We start from the raw sequence: 24,407 nt of genomic DNA on the forward strand, positions 1-24,407 counted from the left end.
CTCCTGTCCTCCTGAGGCTTACAGGGATCAGTTCCCTCCACTTTATTACTTTTTAATGGTATAGACATGATCTACAGTGTTTAGTAAATGGTCCAAATTTGAGTCATTTACATTTTCTCATAGAAATTTAGACTCAAAATGATTTTTACAGGTAATCTGAATGTACTCCTTTGGGCTCCCATTTCCATATTTGTAACATTAAGGCACTGAAACACAATGTCTAAAAGTCATTTATAATTGCATTTCCAATATTAAAAGTCAATGAAATATGAATTAAATTCTCAGCGAAGTTTTTGATGCAACTTAATAACAGATCCCAAAATGCAAATGACAAAATAAAGGATTAAAAGATCCTAGACAACTTTGGGAAGGAAGTGTAAAGTAGTTGGAGGTGAAGAGGGCTTTCTAGGCTCATTACACACAAATATACAATGGGACAGAATAGAGAGCCCAGATACAACCCACACATATATAGAAACTTGATCTATGAAAAAAAGTAGCATTGAACCTGAATGGAAAAGGACAGACTATTTAACAAATAGTGATGAGAAAATTGGCTAAACTTTTAGAAACATAAATCTGATCATTATTTCACATTCACCAAGAATTATTTCAGGTGAACTGAAAAACCTACATATGAAAATTAAAATTTGGAACAGTTAGAATAAAATGTACGAGAATATCTTTATGATAGTAGGTCAGGGAAGAATTTCTCCAAAAATAAAAAAAGATAAATATATGTATCTAGCTATGGTATGCTAAAGCTAAAATGAGCTTAAAGATAGTCTTGCCCAATGCCTTAGTATACAGACAGAGAGATAAAATCAAGGGGGACACAATCAGAAAATTAAGTATATGTTTAATAGTTTAACTTAATTTTCTGATTGTCTACACCCTTGACTTTAATAGTTTATGTGATTTCTTTCATTTTAATACGGAAACAGTTTTTCAGCTTTTTAAATCAGAATCACTTTGAATCTGATTAGAGATTGCTTGAAGAACTGCATTTTTAAAAAATTCTTGTTTAAAAATAAGAAATTGCATTAATGATGATTCATGAATAAAATAAAATATTGTAAAATAAATTCAAATTTTCTTACATTTTAAAGACCTTACAAAATAAATGTGATTGTGAGATAACTGAAAAATTAATTTCATGAACAAATAAAGTGAAAAGCAGGAAAAAGGTACATAAAAGGTACAAGCAAAGCACTTTAAATAATTGAAAAAGGGAGGGGGAAAACCACGTATTGCTTAGAAATTATGGGAAAAGCTTTGTAAATGAGGTGACTTTTTAAATGGTCTTAAAGACAGGTAGCACTGTGACAAGCCATGATAGTGAGAGCAGAACAAAAACTATATATCATATTATATACAGTAAGTATCTACAATCAAGAGGCCGGAAGTGGGAAAATTCACCCATTTTACAATACACAGAGGGCAGTATGACAGCAATGCCCTTCTCTATTTTTGCTGCCTATACTGGCTCTTTCTTGCATTTTTTGGCTTAATTTCTATATAGCATCCCCACTTCCAATCTTGACCATGCCAACCCACACCTCCAATGCACAAATATTACTGTATTACTCCCCTGCTTAAAACTCCTCTTCTAAAAACCCAGTGAATACACATCAGGGTTGTAACTTCCTATAACTTTAAATGTCTTCTAAAATCTGACTCTACTCTGGCACACTTTACACACAAGCGGTTCTGGGGTACTTATGGTTCACAAACGCAGATATTCCATGACCTTTGCCCTGCCCAGGTTCCCCCATCACCCAATCCTTCCTCCACACCCACTTAATGAGCCTGCCTCATCCATCAGAACAAACTCAGTCACCTCCATTCTGGTGCCTTCTTGGTTCTCAATGGCAAAGTCCCCTCCTACTTTTCTCACCATCTTCCCTTGCAAAAGGCACATATAACTCTGCATGGCAACTGTGTGTTTAATTTTTTGAACCCCTTATGAGATGTGCTCCTTGAAGGCAAGGTTCACGCTCTTTGCTTTGATGTGTCCTGAGCACCTACACAGTGTCTGCACAGAGCAAGACCTCAATATATTCAATATTCAGTTAGATACAAGTTATGCAAAAACAATAGCTTTCCTATAAATCAGTATCAACCAATTAGAAAATCTAATTTAAAAAGATTTCATTCAAAATGACAATAAAAACTTTAAAGTACATTAAGAGTAAATACAACAAAATGTTGGAAATATATGAAAACATGAAAAATTGGATGTTTCACAAGCTCATGGATAAGAATACTTAATAAATGAAGGTGAAAAAATTGGCTCTCCATATGGAAACAAATAGATTACAAATGTAAATCCTAAAATGAGGATTAATTACAGGTTGATTAAAGATCTAAGTGTATAAATAAATGCATGAAAGCAACCAACTAAAACAGAAAAATAGCAGTTTTATATTACCGTGTGGAGTAACTTCTTAAATAAGACACAAAAAGTATAAGCCATAAAGAAAATAAATTTGATTTCATTAAAATTTAAAGTATCAGTAAGACACAGGAGACTATAAGCAAATTTAAAGGCAAACCATGACATGAAAGAAGATAATTGTATATAGTTTATTAACTGCATAGGAATAGTGTTCAGAATACAGAGAGAACCCCTATGAACCATTAAGAAAAAATATCACGTAGAAAAATAGGCAGAATTTATAAACCAGGAAAATCCATTGATCAACAAACATATGAAAACATGTTCAAACTGTAGAGAAATGTAACTTTCACACACCCATTTACCCAAGGGAGGAAAAAGTCTCATCTGAAAATATAAGATGTTGGTGAGGAAGCAGAGTAAAAGGGACTTAAATTCAGGGGAGAGTGCACTTGGCTATACCATCTGGGAAACAATTTGGCAATATCTAGTTTGTGCCAACATATGCCCAGAAAATCCACCTCTAAGCATATAATCTAAAAACAAACAAAAAACTCCTGCACGTTGTACTAGGAAATACAAACTGTGGAGTACTTATACCAAGGAATAGTGTACAGAATAAAATGAATAAACAGGAACCCCATCAAAATGATTAAATCTCAAAAAACATATCTTGAGCAAAGTCAAGTATGTTTCAGGAAGTTACAAAGTGTATGATTCCAGTTATATAAAGCTGAAACTATGCAAAGCAACAGCACTATTACTAAAATAAATATAAAAATGTAATAAATGTAGAAAAACTATGCATAGAATTATAAACGTAAGTTTACTTCTGAAGTTACTGTGTTGGGGCTTCAACTTCACCCATGTTATTTCTGTTTTAAAAAAGTGAAGTAAATATAGCAAAATGTTATTTTTTAAGACAGTTTTATGTTCTCTGCTTGAAATGTTTCATAACTTAAAGAAATATGGCAATATCAATTGCTTCTCAGGATGTGATACAAGTTCTCCCATTTCATTGGAATAACTGGAACAATTACTTGTGAGCAATCTGAAAACATCTAGTAAAGTGAAAATGCACATATTTTAAAAACTACAATTCTACTTCTAACCACGTACCTTGGAGAAACTTGGATACATAGGATCAAGCGAATTATATAAGTGTATTTGTTGAAGTATAGTTTATAATAACAAAAATAGAAAAACCTCATTGATGTCCATTAACAGAAGAAGTATAGTTTATTTACGTAATACAGGACAATACAACCACTGAAATGAACAAACTGGATCTATGTAGTAACATAGATAAATATTGAGTACAATTGTTCAGTGTGTTACTGTGATAAGATTGGTAAAATGTGGGTAGTCTGTATGTGGCAGTTTGTAATACGATTCTATATAATTTGCAGGATGTTTGAAATATTACGTAATTTTAAAAAACCTAAATGAAACAATGGTAGATATTGTCGATAGCTTTGAATTACAAGTTTTAGTTTAATTATTACTCTAGGTAATGAGAAACCATGGGAAAGTTTAAGAGGGGGAATTATATGTTTCAAACTGAAATTTAGGAAAATTAATCTGGCAGAAGTACAAGGGTAATCGAGCTGGCAGTAAAAAGAACTGTTGGAAAATCTCATCAACATTTGAGCCTGAAGTTATAGAAGCAGAATTTCAACTGGAAAGAGACCACAGAGGACAAAGACATTTGCAGGCAGCACCAATAAGATACGGCATTTGGTTGTCTGTAGTGAATCAGAGAAAGGGAAGAGCCAGTATCGTCTCTAAGATCTGATAGTGAGTCATTTTGAAATGACTGGTAGTGTTAATAGAAATATCTACTTATATATGTTTATATGTACTAAGTGGCTGGTTTGGGAAGAAAAAATAGTATGCTCTATTTAGACTCATTGCATTGGGGTGCACTATGGGTATTAAGAAGGAAAGCTTTCATAAAAACTTGGCCATGCCAATCTGGAGATTGGAAGTGAGATTAAAGTTTAAAATATCTACTTTAGACAAATCTTTTGAGAAGTAGTAATAAAACTGTAGGGCTCAGGACTGAATAAGGATTCTAAGAAAAAGAGGTAAGGGTTTAAGAAACAGACCATCGAGAGAAGTCTTGCAGTGGTGGGCACTGGGAGGGCAGGAGGAGGAGGGGAAGCCAGTGAAAGATGCAGCTGAAAAGGCAGAAGGAGGCACAAATGCAGGGATTCCTCGCCTTCCACACAGACGTGACACCAGGTATTAGAAACAGAGCACGTGCATTTAGGGCTGGAAATTGGTAAGGTGTATATAATGGAAGGCCCAGAAGTGGAGGGCTTCTTAGGTTATACTATGTGCTTCTATTAGCTGAAACAAAGTGACAGTCGAAAAAAAAAATCAAATGACAGAGAAGAGCTAGTCAAGCAAAGCCCAGGAGGCCCAGCAGTCCAGGTGAGGAAGCACGGCAGCCCCAATGCAGGTGTGGCCAAGGCGCGGTCACCCTAGCGACCTTCACTCTGGTTACCATGCCTTCACTCGCATCAATCCATGCACATCATTTTGCCAGACTAAAATGTCTAAAACACCTTTAATCAAGTAATTGCTCTGGATTAAAATCCTGCCACGTTCCCACTTTGCATCAAACATAAAACCCAGTGAAGCGTGTTGCCTAAAGCAAAGAAAGAGGTACTGTTCCAAAGGGGTGAAATATATAAAAAACTCCAAAATGATGATACTGCTTCACTGTGGCAAGTCAAGTCAGTGTTTGTTGTTTAGAAATACCACTATCAATAGGTAAAAGTCGTGCGTCTACCATGTGCCTGCACTTTGAATGTTTTATCTTATTTACAGCTTACAGTAACCCTATGGAATAGCCTTTTGGCATCTGACACTCAATTTGCAGATGAGGTACAGAGTTGGAAAGCCAACGGACTCAACCGAAGGTCTTTCTTTCCTGAGCTTTTCCTCCCCACTATACTGTGCTAATGCTTGAAGCTTGGAACTCTTGAGTTGAGGCTTAAATCATGTGAATAATCTGAAATACTGCGTTTTCCTGAAGCAGAGGTTTGTGGAGAGTCGTTTCAGAGACAAAAAGAATGTAGTCATTGCTAGAAGAGGGATAGCCATCAGCTCCATCGAAGTCATAAAACCACATATCATAAAAGTCAACATTAATGAGATGGAAGACCTATTTCAGAATTATAGTTTTGCATATAGGACTATTTTTGTAATGGTTTTCGTGTATAAAAATAAAGACAAGTGGGAAAATTTCATAATTCTCAAACACATTTAAAGCGATGCATGGACCTAGGTTTCAAGGCTGGCAGATTACACGCAGCACAGGGAAAGTGTTAAAGATCTCTGAGGACCCACTGGTGACATTATCTTTGAGATTAAGAATTGAGACACAGCAGAGACAAAGCACTACAACAGAGATATTAAATGGCTCCAATCTATATTGGGAGGAAACCTACATAAAATAGGTTATTAAGAAAAAGTATACCATGTCCTAGTCAAGGATGCCATATCAGAGGGCAGCCTCTACTGGGGTAAGAGTGAAATGCATTGTCATCAAAATGTGTGCAGTAGTTAGCACAGGTATTCTGAGTAGAAACTAGAAATGAGTGTAAAAGAATGAAGCCTTCAGACTCAGTGTTATCTTACCTCCCTTAAAATCACAGTCTTCCTCTATAAAATAAAGACAATATCTGACCTACCCACTGAAGAATGTGTTATTTTAAAGGGGAACTATATGTAAAAGCATGTTTTAAATTGTAAAATACTATAAAAATACAAGTTGACTCTTAATGGAAATTCCTCTTGCCCCAAAACAGTTATTATACAGTTCTAATTCATATACTACTTGAAATTTCACAACCAATATTAAAAATAAATATATACATAAAGAACAGTCAAAATAGCAACTGAAACAAATACAACACAATATAAGAAATAGATCTAATGTTATAGAACTTAATTTTTTTTTTTTTTTTAATTTAGGTAGCCTTTACAGAAATAGAGACACAGACGTGGAGAACAAATGTATGGATACCAAGGGGGAAAGAGGTGGGGTGGCTGGAATTGGGAGACTGGGATTGACACATACACATTATTGATACTATGTATAAAATAGACAACTGTTGGGAACATACCGTATAGCACAGAGAACTCTACCTAATGCACTGCGGTAACCTAAATGGGAGGGAAGTCCAAGAGGGAGGGAATATCTGTATGTGTATGGCTGATTCATTTTGTTGTGCACTGGCATATACCACAACATTATAAAGCAACCATTCTCCAATAAAAATTAATTTAAAAAAATTTAGGTAGCCTTTAAACAAAACTTATACAAAACAAATGCACTTTGGGGGTTTCTGTTGTTGCATGGCGTGTTCTTAAGGAAGCTAAATTTTAGTGCTTTCTCAAAGAATTTTCAGAAAGTGTCTTTAGGTGAAGTTAAAAAATATTATAAATTGAATAACATCTTTAGGTAAGATGTTAAGACATTTTCTAGCTGATATATCAGCTATTACAGCCTTTGTATTGTAATTCAATTGATAATGCTAAAGCTAATGACGAAGGGGGAAATTACAAAGTGCCTCCAGGACAGCAGTGCCAATACTCCTCTATGTGTCAATCAAAACCCTGATAGTGCAGTGCTGAATATAAACTTATTGAACAACTTAGCAAAGATTTATTGACTGCCCGCTTTTGTGCCAGGCTAAGCTAGTCTGACATTGGTTCTTAGCCATCTCTGTGCCCCCTGTACATAGTACATACTAGACTTGCAGGTATTGACAGTAATTTTTCTTTTCCTTCTTTTTACTGCTTCATCTTGATATATTTCATATTAATATACCCTTAATTAATATTTAATATTTCATATTAATATACCCTTAATGTTAATATATATTAACATAGTCTTGATATTTTTAATTGAAAAACGTACCAAATATGTTACAGATTCTAATTGCATAACAAAATGATTATTTCCTTCACCACTGATTCTGAATCCTAAATGAGTCAGATACCCAAATGCCTCAGGTGTTAAGCTATTTTTTTAAAAGCAATTTTTCGGTTCCCCCTTCACTTTCTATCCAGGTACTGAAATTATCCTGTCATCAGAGGGCATAATAACTGAAACCTCTTCCTAGATGCTTTATTTGGGACTTATTTATTTTGTATCCTGGGCAGTTTTATTATCATTTAAAGAGGAGCTGCAACTAGGTATCACCTTGAGAATCAAAACAGCTAAGGGCACTTTTTGGATGGGAATGTAGCCAAGTGATCTCTTACTGGAGATACAAAATGAAATTTCATTGAAATGCTGCTGAACTTTATCTTCTTCTCAGTAATGACATTTTCTAAAATTTGGACAAGTGGCTCACTTTGAGCTCAAAAGCAAAGGTAGAGAAGTTTGCATTGCTGTTTGTTTCCAGAGTCAATGGAGTGTTCAAGCCGCTTGGCTCCTAGTAATTAAGGTGTCCTGTGGGCAAATGTAGCTGATATAAAATAAACCTCATTTCACAGAGAACACTAATGTGCAACTGCAAAATAATCAACATTTATATTTTCAAACTAAAAAAACTTCTGCACAGCAAAAGAAACCATCCACAAAATAAAAAGGCAACCTATAAAATGGGAGAAAATATTTGCCAATCATGTATCCGATAAGGAGTTAATAACCAAAATATTTAAACAATTTATACACCTCAACAGCAAAAAAACCAACAACACTCTTAGAAATGGGCAGAGGACTTAAATAGATATTTTCCAAAGAAGACGTACAGATGGCCAATAGGTACAGGAAAAGGTGCTCTGGAGGGAGATGCAAGAAGGAAGAGATATGGGAACATATGTATATGTATAACTGATTCACTTTGTTATAAAGCAGAAACTAACATACCATTGTAAAGCAATTATACTTCAACAAAGATGTTTAAAAAAAAATAAAAAATAAAAAAATAAATAGAGATATATGGGATCAGCATACAAAAAAAAAAAAAGGTGCTCAATATCACTAATCATCAGGGAAATGCAAATCAAAGCCCCAGTGAGACGTCACCTCACACCTGTTCGAATGGCTAACATCAGAAAGGTAAGAGATAACAAGTGTTGGCAAAGATGTGGAAAAAAGGGAACCCAGTGCACTGTGGTGGGCAGGGAAGTCAGTGCAGCCACTATGGAAAACAGTACGGAGGTTCCTCAAGAAATTAAACACAGAACTACATAGGATCCAGCGGTTCCACTTCTGGGTACATATTCAAAGAAATTAAAATCAGGATTGTAGTAGAGTTATCTACACTCCCATGGTCACTGAAGCATTACTCATATCAGGCTTTCTTTGCTTATGGGACCCCAATTCAAAAGGGCTGCAAAGATGCATATTCCTTTTCAAAGGGATACATTTTCAGTAGCTCTGTCAAGGACTCCGAGCATCACAGACCAAGGTCTGTTTCAGATCTTGTAAAATACAGCTATTTAATGTTAACAGAGTACAATGAGGTTGGTATCCTTATCCTCATTTTACAAATAAGAAAAGTGAGGCTCAGAGGTATCTCATTTGTAAAATGGGGCTACATTTTGATGCCCCGCTTACATTTTTTAATTAAACATTTTTGAGATAATTGTAGTTCCACATGCAGTTATGAAAAATAATACAGAGTGACCCTGCATTCTCTTTACTCAATTTTCCTTACGGGAACATCTTATATAGTCCACCATTACAACCAGGATGTCAATTAATATGGTCAAGATACAAAATATCCCCATCACCACAAAGATCCCTCACATTGCCCTTTTATCACCCTATCCACACACAAACTCCACGTGCTCTCCCCTGTCTATAACCTCTGGCTACTACAAATCTATTCTTCGCTTCTATAATTTTGTAGCTCCAGAATGTTATATAAATGAAATCACACAGTTTATAACGTTTTGGGATTTTTTTTTCACTCACTCAACATAATTCTCTCAAGATTCATCTTTGGGGGGTATCAGTGGTTTAATCCTTTTTATTGCTGAGTAATATTACATAATGTGGATGACCTACAGTTTAACCACTCACCCAATGATGGACATCTGGCTTGTTTTCAGTTTGGGGATATTTCAAATAAATCTGCTACAAACATTTGTGTATGGTTTGCCTGTGAACAAAAGTTTTCATTACTCTGGGATAGATGTCCAATGGATGGTACCGCTGATGACCGTATGGCCATTGCATAATTAGTTTAATTAAGAAGCTGCCACATTGTTTTCACGAGTGTCTGAACCATGTCGCATTCCCAACAGCAACGTATGAGTGATCCAGGTTTTCTGCCTCTTGCCAGTATTTGCTGTTGTCACAGGTTTTCATTTCAGCCTTTCCAATAGGTGTCTACTGATAACTCATGGTGGTTTTAATTTGCATCTCACTAGTGGCTAAGAATGTTGAACATCTGTTCATGTGCTTATTTTCCATCTGCACATCAACTTTTGTGAAGGATCAGTTCATGTCTTTTGCCCATTTTCTAACTGGATTATTGTTTTTTAAATTTAACTGCAGCGTTTTAAGAGTTTTTTATTCTAGTTCTCTGTTAGAGACATGTACTTTGTAAATAATCTCCCCCCTCATAGCTTTCTTTAAATCCTCTTCACAGGCTCTTTCACAAAGCAAAAGTTTTTCATTTTTATAAAGTTAATTTATCAAGTTTTCCTTTTAAGGATCACACTTTTGATGTCAAGTCTAAGAACTCTTTGCCTAGTCCTAGTTCCCAAAGATTTTCTTTTACCTTTTGTTAGAAATTTTATAGTTTTACTTTTAACATTTAAATCGATAATCTATTTTGAGCTATAAGGTGTGAGGTTTATTTTGAGATTCACTCATTTTGCCTTTGGATGTCCAATTGCTCCCAGAACATTTATTTGAAAGATATCCTTTCTTCACTGAATTGTTTCTGCACCTTTGTCAAAAATGTGTTGCGTACATTTGTGTGGGTTCCTCTTCTAGAACAAACTTTTTCATAATTATATAGGGTCGGATGTATGCTTCCATTAAAGCTCCTAAACTTCTCCATGGGTGAACAGAGTAATTCACTAACTATGCTCTATATGTCCACACTAGGAGTGACTACAACAGAAAATGAATTCTAGTGTCTACATATTGTTAAGGACAATTGTTTAATAGCCATTACTCTAAAAATTAGTTATTTTAGTATATATTTAGTATACATAGGATTTTAGTATATTTTAAAATTTAATTGCATCACTCCCAATAATGCCATTTTATCCGTCAGATGTATTAGTTGCTATTAGTTGTAATCAAAGCTGACAATGGCTGACTTAGACGGAAAAACGTTTATTTAATTTTTCATTACCTCACATCAGGAATAGAGGCTGGAGAACCAGGTTCAAGACTAAGCAACCATAAGTGACCCATTAAATTATTAAAGTTTCTTGATGAAGCTATTGCTTTTGGACAGTTTACATTGCTTCTACTTTTGCATCAATAAATTAATCCAGGAGAAAGGACTATTCTGCGTGCCCTGTGAAGACTTCTCCACTGCGTTGCTTCTTTCATCAATAACTCAATGTCTAGACATGTAATTGGCAATACTAGCTCATTTCTCACACCCTAGTAGCAAGGAAGATGAGAAAATAATATTTTGGGTATTTTATCTTCTACAATGTGAGCCATTATTTGCTATCTTCAACATCCATAATGTGGGGTTATTCTCCAAATAGTTGGAAGAAGATTCAAATGCTGGGTGAAAAAAATAAATGATGAATGTGTGATCTGTATTGTTAATTGGTTTAGCTACTTCTTGAGGTACATTATAAACTATCCTCGTTCAGTAGGGTTCTGTGGTAATATATAGTGATAAACAGCTTGCTTTGAAATTATTTTCTGGTGAAAAGTACTTCACTTATTCTAGAATCACTTGGGTAGATTAAAACCAAACCAAACAAATCCAAACAAACAAAAACAATTATACTGCCCAGAGATCAACTAAATAAGCCGATCTTGTCATTGCATTTAGTAAATACTAAAACAAACTAACTCAAAACCCCTCTCCTGTGATTGCAATGTGTATCCAGGGCTAAGAACCACTGCTTTAAGAGGCAGAACTATTTGGCCTTGTTCGTTAAGTCAAACCCTAGAGCAGGCTTAGAATCCTTGCCTTGTTTTCCCTCCATTTTTATACAGGGGCAGGTTAGACCCACGTACACTACTTGCAAAGTTGTAGTTAGTCCTATCACTTAAATATCTTCATTTTTCTTCAACTTCACTATCACAAACCCTAGTTCTAATGTGGAGGTAAATAACCTGTTGCAAATATTTCAAGGCAAAATTACCACAGGGAGAGAGTCTCACTACCAGGGAAGAGCTACAGCCAACCCTCTTGGCTCTCAGTGGAGTTCCAGAGGACCACATGGCCTGTAGCTCTCACAAAGAAATCACTATAAAACTCAGCCAGCTGGGACTGCTCCATTCCTGTTAATGGTGGACCAGGTAATTTAGGCCAGCCTTCATGCTGTTGATTAGAAATGCTGGACAAATACAAAAATCATCTATCTGAAGGCATTGAAGACTACCAAGGATAAAAACTGAGAATTTTTAATAGGAAATTCTAAAAATTAGAATGAAATGAAAATCCTAGACCTGAAAAAATTACTTAAATTGATAATAATGAATAGGTTTAACAGTAGATTATTCACAGCTGAACAGAAAATTAGTGACCTGGAAGAAATGTCAGTAGAAAACATCCATCCTGAATCTTCAAGACACAAAAATAGGGAAAAGAAAAGGTATAAAGGCACAGACGTATGGTACAAATGATCTAACATATGAGTAAGGAAGAAGAGAAAAAATGGACAGAACTGATATGTGAAAGAGTAATGGTGGATAATTTTTCAGAACTGCAGGAAGATATCAAGCTATGGAATTAAGAAGCACTATAGACCCCAAAATAATGAACAGAATAAAAACTACACCTCCACATATGATAGCAAAACGCCTGAAAACCAGGAAAAGAGAAAGTTACAAGCAGCCTGAGGAAAAAAAGACTAATCCTTTTCAAAAAGTAGCAATATGACTGACAGCTGACTTCTCAATGCAAACAATAATAGGTTGAAGAATTGTTTCTTCTCAGTGCTGGAAAAAAATACTTCTACATCGGTGATTCTCAATCAGAGCTAGCCACTAGAATTACCAGTGCCTTTTCTGGATACTAAAATCCACTCCTATTTGGTCTCCTTGCCAAAAGTCCTACTTGACTACAATCCTTTCTACACACCCAAGATTCAGGGATGTTGCTGAATTGAGAATGAACATTTAACCTTTCCTGTAAGCACATCAGTGACTTCCTGGATTCTCAGGACAGAGCAAGCTCCTTTATTCTGGCCCTTTACCTCAACGTTCCACACCCATCCCACGGACTCCAATGTGCAGTCCCTCACAAATATTGAGAATCATTTTTTAATAGAGGGCTAAGTAATGTAGAGAATTATGCAAAATATCAGGATGCAACAGTATGAGTGCTAAGTAGCCTTTGGAGGTTTAAATAGTTGTTATGTTTTAAATGTATAGAAGAGTACATTTCATACTTATACATAAATTTGGTACCTTATAGCTAAACATCATGATTTGGCACTGGATGTACTTTTATTTAGAAGAATTACATAGCTAATACTTAAAGATTCCAAAGTGTAATGAAGTCTATAAAAGCATCAGTAAAATGACATGGGTCCTTTCTATAGCACAGCCGCAAGGGTCCTTAAAGCACTCAGAGAGATGTATTCCTTTTCCCTAGTAAGTTAAATGAAAAGGCATAGTTTTCTAAGCAAGTTCAAATATGTCAAAAGTATGTTTTTGTTCTTTTTCTTGAATAGTATGTGAGAAGTTTCACTAGAGTTATGTAGACAGAGATAAATACAGAATTTTCTCTTACTGGTTGCCACCCTTTAAAAGTTACAGTTTTTGAAAGATACACTAAATTTCAATTTTAGACTAATATCAAATATCTTTTCCAAATAAAGTATAATGTGAACATGTAACAATTTATATTTTAAAAAGTATGCTAAGACATTTTGTGAACATTTTCTTCTCCTGGAGTTGGGCTAGGTGCTTTTACATAGTCAGGAAGGATAACAATTCAGCGTGAATGAGGACTAACAGACCATTTGGAGATATATACATATTCTATTTAATATATAACATATATATCACATTATATATATGCATGTATCTATGTATGTGTACATATGTACACACGCATACACACACATACACACATACATGCATATTCAAAAGGATAGTGAATGGTCAGAAAAAGTAATTTCATATTTACAAAGAAATCATGAGGAGAAAAATAACTACACATGTTTACACATGCAATACATCTTACATAAAAGTTTACAAATGTAGGTGACAAAGGCATATAGCCAATTTAAAAAAATAAGGAAACTAAGGGAAAAAAAAAGGAACATCATTTCAGTACATCTATTTCAATTCCTGCCACTTAAAAGTAGCAAGCCACACAAATAAACACACAACCCACCCCAGCCTCTCAGAGTTCACGGTATACTTCAGTGCTGCCTGATATTAAGGCAACAGGGTAACACAATCACACTTTTTGCTGCATAACTATGTCACCTTTTGATTTGCCAGATCCCAGTAAATGTTTATTATTTTTTACTTGTGTTTTTCTTTAAATAAACTCAGTTTTCAGTAAGTTCATTCAAACATAAGCTTTTACATGACAACCTTAAATAAAAGATGGTTTTTCATAAATAAAGATAATGGTAAAATAAATAGATTTAAATATTTTTAAAACATTTTAAATTCTACCAGGACACTGTCAGTTTTTGAAGCCTGTTTTCCTTTCATAAAAGAAGAGATCAGCTGGGTTTTAGATGGTACAATGAAAATGAAATCAAGACCATTCAAGTGGCCTGGAGAAACATCTGTATAGGACCTCCTTACTGTGGCATACATTCTTTCATTACATAGCTCTTTTTTTCCAGCTTTATTGAGATATAATTGACATATAACTTTGTATAAGTTTAAGGTATACAACATAATGATTTGATATGTATACATTGCGAACTGATCAACACAACAAGTTTAGTTAACATCCATAACCTCACACAGTTGCAATTTTTTTCTTGTGATAAGAACTTTTAAGATCTACTCTTCTAGCAACTTTCAAATATACAATACAGTATTGCTAACTATAGTCACCATTGTATATATTACATCCTCAGAACTTATTTATCTAATAACTGAAAGTTTGTACTTTTGACCTCCTTCACCCATTTCCATCACCTCCCGCCTGCCAACACACTTTTATATGCAATACAGATAGTTTAAGGCTAAGTGAATGATAATATTTGCTTTACACTATGTTATCAATTAAAGAAAACACATTTACTTCGAATAGTACACATAGCTGTTACTACCTGTCTACATATTTTGCAAAGTGGAAACTGTTCATAGTAGATATAACACTGAACTTGAAGTTATAAAACCTAGATTTGAGTATACGCACTCACACATACAAACCCAATCTGTATCTCTGTAGCCCTGGCTGATTCATTTTACTTCTTTTAAATTTTAGCTTATGTATAAAATGGGGTTAAAAACTAAATATACTTTCAAAAGTATGCTGGGAGAATTATAAAATATACGTGAAAATTCTTTATAGGCTGTAAAATGCATGGTACACCCAATGCAACATGATTATGTTACTATTATACAGTCTCAAATTAGGGCTTCCCTGGTGGCACAGTTGTTAAGAATCCGTCTGCCAATGCAGGGGACATGGGTTCGAGCCCTGGTCTGGGAAGATCCCACATGCCACGGAGCAACTAAGCCCATGCACCAGAGCTACTGAGCCTGCGCTCTAGAGCCCGTGAGCCACAACTACTGAGCCCACATGCCAGAACTACTGAAACCCACGTGCCAAGAGCCCGTGCTCTGCAACAAAAGAAGCCACCGCAAAGAGAAGCCTGAGCATGGCAACAAAGACCCAACGCAGCCAAAAATAAATTAATTAATCAATTTTTTTAATAAGTCTCAAATTAAACTTCACTGTATTTGTCCTCCAAGTCATTTTACTGTTAAGCCAAGCTTTATGCAATGGATTCAGTAAAATAGCAGGCAAAACACTTTGCACATGTTCAAAGATTACAACCACCATTCATTTCAAATAACATGAGAATAGTTTTCTTTATTAAATGAATTGCTGTTCTCTGCTAATAACAAAATATCATTCCTTATTCCATCCAATTTGACTGACAGGTGCAATATTCTCAGTGGGAAGTAGTGTTATAATGTAAAAATGAATTACTCAGAAGATAATCCTGCTCTGTATCTTAAAATAAAAACTAATGGACACCATTGTAAAGCAATTATACTCCAATAAAGATGTTAAAAAAATAAAAAAAAAAACTAATAGAGATTTATGCAGCAAGTTAACGAAAATGCTCTCTACCTAGAATTCTTGGCCTCCCTGGACAAGTTACCCAGAGCTTGAAGAATAAAGAAAATACCATGAGTAAAATGAAGCAAAAGCTACAAACTGAAGGCAAAGAAGCTATAGTATACTCTATTTTAGTTAGTTTGTCTCAGTTGGTAGAAATTACTTTTTCCTTTAAACTAGCACTTCAAAATTTACAAAATCTAGAGATGATCTGTAGATGGTGGGAATACAGGTAGCTTTTCTTTTGTTTGTATTGCTTGCTTTTTAAATTCTACAGTGTCTAAAATGAAGTGGATGGAAACAGAAACAGACCAACGATAGGAATACTTAATAGTCTTACTCAGTAGTAGTCACATGGCTTATTATGACCCAAATAGAACAATACATTAGAATAAAAATACTTCAAAACAATGACACCTATTTCAAATACATATGTTATTTTATACTCATCTCCAATGTCATGTTATTTTATACTCATGTTATTTTATACTCATCCCCAATGTCAACCATTATCGAGCACTTCTGAAATACTTTTAAGGAAATTGGGAATGTAAAACTTACAAAGATAGTTGACTACTGTTTGATTACGCTATTTTTGTCATTTAAAAGATTTCCCTGAGTACTGAGTAAAATCTTTGTTATCTGAGGGAATGCCATCTTTTAAAATTCACCTTGACAGCAGTCATCTGTAAACCTAGCAAGTCAAAAACTGAGATGTGAACTCTTATATCTCACCTCTGATTTAATGGCTTCCCTCAGGTATTGCATGGGCATAATCATTTAATATCAAAGCCAGCAAAATGTCTGGCTTTGGTTTTTACAGTTAGGCTTACTTTTATTGTCTTTGCTTTTGGCTTTAAGTTTTGAAAATTCAAAGAAACTCAGGCATGCCCATATGCATACATAGGGATGTTTTAAAAAGGAAAAAGTCTCACTAATTCAGATAATAGAATTTCTTAGAATAGCTAAAATGTCATATACACAAACTATGGTTGCAAATAAATTAGTATAGAGAGATTGAATAGAAGGTATACAAGACCATTTTCTACTCTAAAATTCTAAGAACAAGTGATTTTTGTAGACATATACATAGATACAGAAATAAGTGGTATGTACACATGTTGAATGTATACATAATAGTCAACAAAAATAAAAATCTGAAAGAGAAAGAGAGCTCAAATAATTAAAATTTTTATACATTCTAAATCCATATTTAATGAGAAAGAGGTAAATGATAAATCACCATGGATATAATGGATCCATTTCAGAAAGCAAAATTCCCAGGATATACAATATTCACAAATGGGTAAAGATTTAAAGGCACCCAATACAACTTCTACATCTTAAATACTTAAATTGAGAACTCATGTCTGAGGTAATGATCCTGAAAGTTCTTTTGAACTTTTGAATGGTCAGAATTATTGTTATTTATATATCTTATCTTAAATACGTTTATTGTATCTAATTCTTGGCAAATTGGTAATGCATTTCATACATGATATAATCTCTCTTCACCAAATAGTTTCTAGAGATTTGGGAGACCAGAGAAATTTTTAAATGCTCTATGGACCAAAAATGATGCAAATGCACCCACAAAAATTCCCATTTATATTAATGAGGGAGATTCGATAAAGGGATAAATTTTCAAAAATATCTCTCATGAAAACTACTCTCTTCCATCATCAGATAAAAGCTATTTGTAAAAGGACAGGAAAATTCAGAAGAGTTTACGAGAAGCAGATAAATAATCATCAAACCAGGTATGGGGGTGTCTCAAGGTTTTAATCAAGGAGGGAGAGAGGGCATGAGATAGATGAATCCACAATAAGTTGTTAAAACAAATGGAGACTATGCAAAAGAGAAAATCCTGAATAGATGATTAGCTCATAAAGTTGGTGCTCATCAAATAGTCCAAAATTGTGCTCTATATTTCCCCGCTTCCCTTACAGCCAGGTGGGGACAAGGTGATTACTACTGACCTAGTGTACCATGAGCAGTGGTGATATAGGAGGTATCCACTGTTTACAACCTTGACTTAATACGACATGACTCTGGAATATTCACACACACACACACACACCCAGTGTACGCCACCTGATAAACAGTAGATGCTCCATGATTTGACCGTTTGTTGACTATGTAATACCACCCTATCCTGAGACACTCCTTCAATACCCACACATACTAATCCAATCTCTCACCTAACTTTGAGTAAGAACTAGAAAAAAAAGCTACATAAAATACTACTTGTCTATGCACAACGTGCCTGTGAATATTCACAATGATGTATTTGAATAGAATTCCTTGAAAACAATGATGTGAGAGTCTAGAAGCAGTCAAACTGCAGAATTACTGTAGACTATTTGCAGTCTGGAATTTGTACACTGGTGGCAATGATGGTAATGATATGGTGATGTCACTGCATAATGCTGCATTTACTTTTGCTACATTTATAGAGTCAATAAGCCCCATATAAAGTTAGTAACAGTTTCAGCAATTGTGTTCTAAGTTTATCTGCAAACCAAGAACAGGTCGGATATTTTGCAATATATGCCTTGTGGACTAAATTTAACCTATTAGAGGTCAGAAGAAAAACAGATAATCAAGGCTAAGAGACAAACAATATTGACCAAAAAGCATTTGCTTTGTTTTATTTTTATTAGAGTTTTTAAGTACTCTTTTCTTAAAAAAAAAAAAAAATACTGGCCACCACGGTATCTTGTGAATTATAATATTAATCATGCAACACATAAGATGGTGAGAAGAACTAAACTACAGTAAGGGCTTTTAAATCCTGCAAAAGGAAAACAATATATTCATAGAAATGGTAATGTAATATAATGAAAAATTAATAGAGAATTTAAAGAAATGATTCTTTATAAAAGTCGTCATTATACTTTTAATGATTTAATACGTTCAAAAATGTAATGACTGGGACTTCCCTCGTGATGCAGTGGTTAAGAATCCGCCTGTCAATGCTGGGGACACAGGTTCCATTCCTGGTCCGGGAAGATCCCACATACCTTGGAGCAACCAAGCCCTGCACCACAACTACTGAGCCTGCGCTCTAGAGCCCGCAAGCCACAACTACTGAAGCCCGCGAGCCACAACTACTTAAGCCCACGCTCCGAGATCCCCTGCTCCGCAACAAGAGAAGCCATCGCAATGAGAAGCCCACACACCGCAACGAAGAGTAGCCCACTCTCGCCACAACTAGAGAAAAGCCCACGTGCTGCAATGAAGACCTAACGCAGCCAAAAATAAATAAATAAATAATGACTTAACAAGCATATTTTTTAAACGACAAGAGTAATATTCAGGAAGATGATTCTATTTTTTCTCAAAATTATTTTCCTAAATGGAAGAAAAACTGATTAATGATCCAAGACAAATTTGAAAGCAAACAACAAAAAAAATGTTTAACACTTACTACTTCACCCAACTATTTGGCTAAGGAATTATCCTCAACAGGTAGCACTAGGTTCTGTAAAAAGACACAAAAAGACACAAGGCAGGGGCCCTTTCAAACACTTTGACCTGGAAGCACCTCTGGAAGGGCTGCCCACTGCCTAGAGGGCAGGAAATTCTTTTCTGCCCTCATTCAGCATAGTAATAAGCACTAACTTGTGAGGAGTAAAGGGCACATTAAACGTTTTGTCTCAAAATATATTTTCATGTCATCATTTTCATCTCTGATACAACTGGCCTCATATCCAGGCCTTTTTCTCCCTTAGAATACTTAAAATTTGGTTCTTGAAAGTATGCATTCTACCCATACTAAATCAAATATCTGTGCATATTTAATTAGAATTATTTTTATTGTGAAATTTAATTTTGAGGGCTTCCCTGGTGGCGCAGTGGTTGAGAGTCTGCCTGCCAATGCAGGGGACACGGGTTCGAGCCCTGGTCTGGGAAGATCCCACATGCCGCGGAGCAACTAGGCCCATGAGCCACAACTACTGAGCCTGCGCGTCTGGAGCCTGTGCTCCGCAACAAGAGAGGCCGCAATGATGAGAGGCCCGCGCACCGCGATGAAGAGTGGCCCCCACTTGCCGCAACTGGGGAAAGCCTCGCACAGAAACGAAGACCCAACACAGCCATAAATAAATAAATAAATAAATAAATAAATAAATAAATAAATAAATAAATAAATAAAAATTGTATAACTTTAAAAAAAAATTTAATTTTGAACATAACCCAAGTATTATTTTATTTAGAAAAGTTCATAGCCCATAAAATTATGAATATGTATTATTAACTAGGAAAACGAATGCTTAGATAATTCCTATAACTGATTCCTATTATCTAATGCTTAGATAATTCCTATAACTATGATTTTGGGTATGATTATACATTTTCGTTTTTAAGGCACACGATATTCGCTTAGTGTTTTACTATCTTACGGGACCCATTTAATTTATTAAGCTTCACAGAATCATCTGTGTGAAGTTCTGTCATTGGAATTCACCCTTCTGAATACTAGCATATTCTGAACAGAAAAGTTGCTAAAGTTTTTCAAAATAAATAATATTCTCCAAAATAGTCAAGGTTAATTTAGTTTAATATTTTTATATTAAAACAATGCAAAACTGTTTCAACACCAAACTCTGAAGTAAACATGCTTTTACTGTTTTCTGTGAAGGCTGTCCTTTACACAGGCATAACTCTAAACAGTGGGTATGGAAAGAGATGCTTTGGAAATGAAATAAACATCTGCACACATCTTTAGGGGGGAAACGGTGTATGGTGTTCTAAAAGGGCATTTCAAAGGCTGTAAATGCCATAGTTACCCAAGAAACATTCAGTGCTCTTTCCCTGGATCCTATCTTATAACTAAGATGCAAATTCAGTTTTAATTGTATGAAATCCTGGAAAGCTCTGATGGGGGAGGAATCCTATAGACTCCAAGGCCCAGTGTGCTACGGGGGGTGGTTCTCAGCGTTCTGTTCCTTAGTCTGATTTTCACGTACACGGTGACTGTGGAAGCAGATGCACATCTCCCCGGGGGACTTAAATCATCCATTAGCTTATAGCGTGTGAGGTGTCAGACACAATTGAGATTTCAAGAAGACGCAAGAGGGAGAATGATGAGCAAGCACCCCGTGGGAGCGCAAAGGGCTTCAAAGGTCAAGTTCCTGAAACAGTTCTTACCGCCCCCCCCTCCGCGCCCCCAAGCCCTAGCTCCGCACCTCCTGTCTTGGCCGATGGCTGTAAGGGTGACAGATTTGAGCAATACGTCCCGGCCGCGAGAAGCCACCAGCCTGCCGGACAACTGCAGCTTTTCACGAGGGTTCTTCCTTCTCTCTCCTGGGAAAGAATGAGGCGCATTCTTCTACCCAGGAGCGGCCCTTGAAACCTGGCCGAGGGTCTGCACGCCGCTCCTGCCCTCGCTCGCACGGCGGAGCGCGCAGCAGCGCACCGAGGCGCCTGGCTGGGGGGAGGGGAGCTTTGTCCTCACCCAGGTTTGCACTCCCCACTTCTACAGATCTGCTGAAGTTCGAGAATGGGTCCCGTGTGTCCTTGGGGTACAGTCTGCATCTCGAACGTGAAACCCAACGGGGGCAGCACAAAAAGGCAAGTCTGCCTTGTCCCCTGCCTCCTCCCCCAACACCTGCGTCCACCAACTCGCGCAAAGAGGCTTCTGGGTGCGAGGTGACCCTTCCTCTTTTAGGGACTCTACCCTACCCTAGTTTTCTAACGATACGTTTAGCATTTATTTTCTTTCTTTCTTTCTTTCTTTCTTTTTTTTAATGAGAATAACGAAGTTCTCCCTCCTTCTCTTTCCCTCTCCAAGTTAGAGTAATTCATCCGTTCAGCAGGGAAGGCAGGGAATGTTCTAGTTCAAGGCCGCTTTGCCCCAGGATTCCGGAGCTCCGTAGAACTGGAACTTCGAGAAGAGTGAGGTGGAGAGACATCCAGGGAATCCGGAAAGCGGGCACTTTGGCCCCCAGATCAAGTTTCCCTCGCGCTCTGGACAGGCCCACCCAGGCTGGTCTCGGGTGCCCACTCCCCCAGCGCGCGCTCCCCCGGGGACCTCTGCCCGTCGCTCCGACAGTCCCCCCACGTCTGCCCGCTCTGGGCGGCTCTCAGCCCAGGTGCCTGCCCCTCCTCTCCTGCTCCCTGCAATCCACATCCCAGGTCCTCTAGGGCCGTCTACGCGTTCCTCTTACCTACTCATTCGGTCATTGGAGAAGTTTTAAACCCTCGGGGGTCTACACTATTTCTCTCCCAAGTCGGGCAGAGCATCTTTCAAAAAAACATGAGAAGGTCTCCGTAAACTTTTCTGTCGCGAACGCTCCCCGTGTCAGCGGCCCTGAGCACACACCTGCGTGCACGCGGACGCAGGTCCACCTGTCCGGGCGCACTCACGGCCGGGGAGCCTGCCCGTGGGCAACTGCTCAGGGAGCACGAAACTCGCCGGCAGTCGCCGGCAGGGACGCGGGGCGCAGGCAAGGCATCAAAAGAGAATTTCGAAATGGGCTGGGGAAGCGGGGAAAATGGTGATTCTAAACGCACACACACACCAGAGCGTGTGTCCACGTCCTGCACACAGAGCAGTTGTACCCGAAGGCGCACACTCCTGAGAACAGAACACTGTGGACTGCTCTGAATATAAACCCCCCTCCGGGGCGCATTCATCGCGGAACTGACAATCCCTTTCGCCTGCAAGACTTCTCAGTCTGGGTCTAAACCAGCGCCGCGCACATGAGGACGGGGACCCAGGCGCTCCCGGAGCCCTTAGCCGAGTCTGCAGAGCCCCCCGAGGCAGGTGCGGGCCCCCAGCCCGGCCGAGCAACAAGCGGGCCGTCCGCGGGAGGGCCGGGTCCTTCTTTGCCTCTGCCCCCGAGTGGGTCACCTCTCCCCGCCCCGCCCCCCATCGCCAGCTGCGCCAAACGGGCGCAGGGGAAGGAGAAAGCCTAGCGAGCGACTCACCCCCAGCTTCCTGCTGCGGATTTTCACGTAGCCCTGCTTGACTATGTCGTTAAAGTTGGAGGCCATGGCCAGCGCGTTCGGCTTCCCCGAGTCGAGAGCTGCCGTCCGCCACGGGGTCCGCGCAGGTCTCGCATCCAGCCGGCCGCCGCCAGCCGCCGCCCGGTGCCCCCGAGCTCCCGCCGCCGGGGACGCAGGCTGGGTGGCAGGGTGACCGCGGACGGGGAACGCGGCCCGGCGCCGCAAGCAGCGCCCGCCCTCCGCGTTCCGGTCCTCACCTTCGCCCCCCGCCGCCGCCCGCTGCGGGCGCCCCCTCCGCGCCGCCGCCGCCGCCCCCGGCAGCACCCACGGGCTGGCGCCTCACTCGGCGGCGCACAGCTGGCCGGAGTGCACCATCGCGGCTCCCCGGCGCGGGGGGGAGGGGCGGAACGGGGGGGGGGCGGGCCGATTCGCTCGCCCGCCCGGCTCCCTCCCCCTGGCCCGCGGGGTGGCTGGGCTGGGAGATACTCGCAAGACGCGCCCCATCACTCGCGACTCGGGCGGGGAGCTCCTCCCGCCACCCGCGCCCGGGGTCCCGCTCCCACCCGGCTGCCTGTGCCCGCCACGCTCTCCCGGGTGCGGGATTCCTGAGGCCACGGCTCCTCATTCCCGGGCTCTTAATCTCCACTCCCAAGCTGGACACCGGGGAAAGGGCGGTGGGGTTGCTCCCAGGGAAGAAGGCCAACGGGAGCGAGGCAATTGTTATTTCAATGGCCGTGTTTTACAGTGCATTTTTATTCCTGAGCGTACGCTCGCGCTCCAGGTCTTTGCCCCGTTAGGTTAGGAAGTGTAAATCGACGCCAAGCCCTTCCCGGTGCACACAAAGAGACCAATCGTGCGCATGTGTCTAATCCCTCTGCTGCTGGAAAGACTGGAGCAATCAGGCGAGGCCCCGGTCTCCGACGTCCTCTCCCGAAGAAGCAGCGAGCGCTGGAGTGATTTATGCCCGCGTGTTAGTTAACTATGACGAAAAGTGGCTCGTGGCTTTTCATCTTCTAGGGGAAATGCAGACCATAGCAGTTACCGGTGGATGCAAATGATTTATGGAAATGTTCCACTCGTAAAAACAAAACAATGAAGAACTTTGACCCCTTTATGTAGGAACGCGTGACATTTAGAAGTAGGCTATTCTCTGTTGTAAAGAAATTTTAATCTAAAAATGATATCCGTTTTATAAGAGTCAAGGAAAAAAGAGGGAGTATTAAATGTTCGTTGGGGACAATATATGGATTTTTGCTATAGGGAAGGATATTTAATACCTAGTTAGTACGGATGTTTCTAATTAAGAAAAATAATGTATAATGATTGAAAATTTTCTAAGTGACTTCTTTATAAAGAGTCTATGTTTAATAAGAGTTCAAAAGATCGTGTTTATTTCTGCTTATTTTGGTGAACAGTATTTTTCCATGTTCTCAGTTTAAATTTCTTAGCCCTATTGGGAACATGACAATAGTAAGAGAGAAAGGAAACTACTTGATTGAGGGGAGAAAAATATCAAAACCTGAAGGATAAAGTAGCATGCCCCTCACCCTACCAAATGGGCGCCCCAAAGGTGATTGTGGTCCCATGATTAGCAAGAGTCTCCATCCAGAGCC

The 24,407-nt window shown here is 38.5% G+C and overlaps 1 protein-coding gene across 7 annotated transcripts in view; it reads right to left on the reverse strand.

Annotated features, from left to right (window-relative positions):
- Positions 1–23,183, reverse strand: part of DOK6 (docking protein 6) — a 396,998-nt gene extending 373,815 nt beyond the window's left edge. For all 7 annotated transcript variants that reach the window (XM_082355309.1, XM_082355307.1, XM_082355311.1 and 4 more), the window contains exon 1: positions 22,777–23,183. In XM_082355309.1, the coding sequence (XP_082211435.1) occupies positions 22,777–22,842 (66 nt within the window). In that variant the 5' untranslated portion in view covers positions 22,843–23,183. The remainder of the gene's footprint in view (positions 1–22,776) is intronic.
- Positions 23,184–24,407: the final 1,224 nt, after the last annotated feature.

This window comes from Balaenoptera borealis (genome assembly GCF_965194805.1).
Source record: "Balaenoptera borealis genome assembly, chromosome: 14".
Taxonomy (NCBI): Eukaryota; Metazoa; Chordata; class Mammalia; order Artiodactyla; family Balaenopteridae; genus Balaenoptera; species Balaenoptera borealis.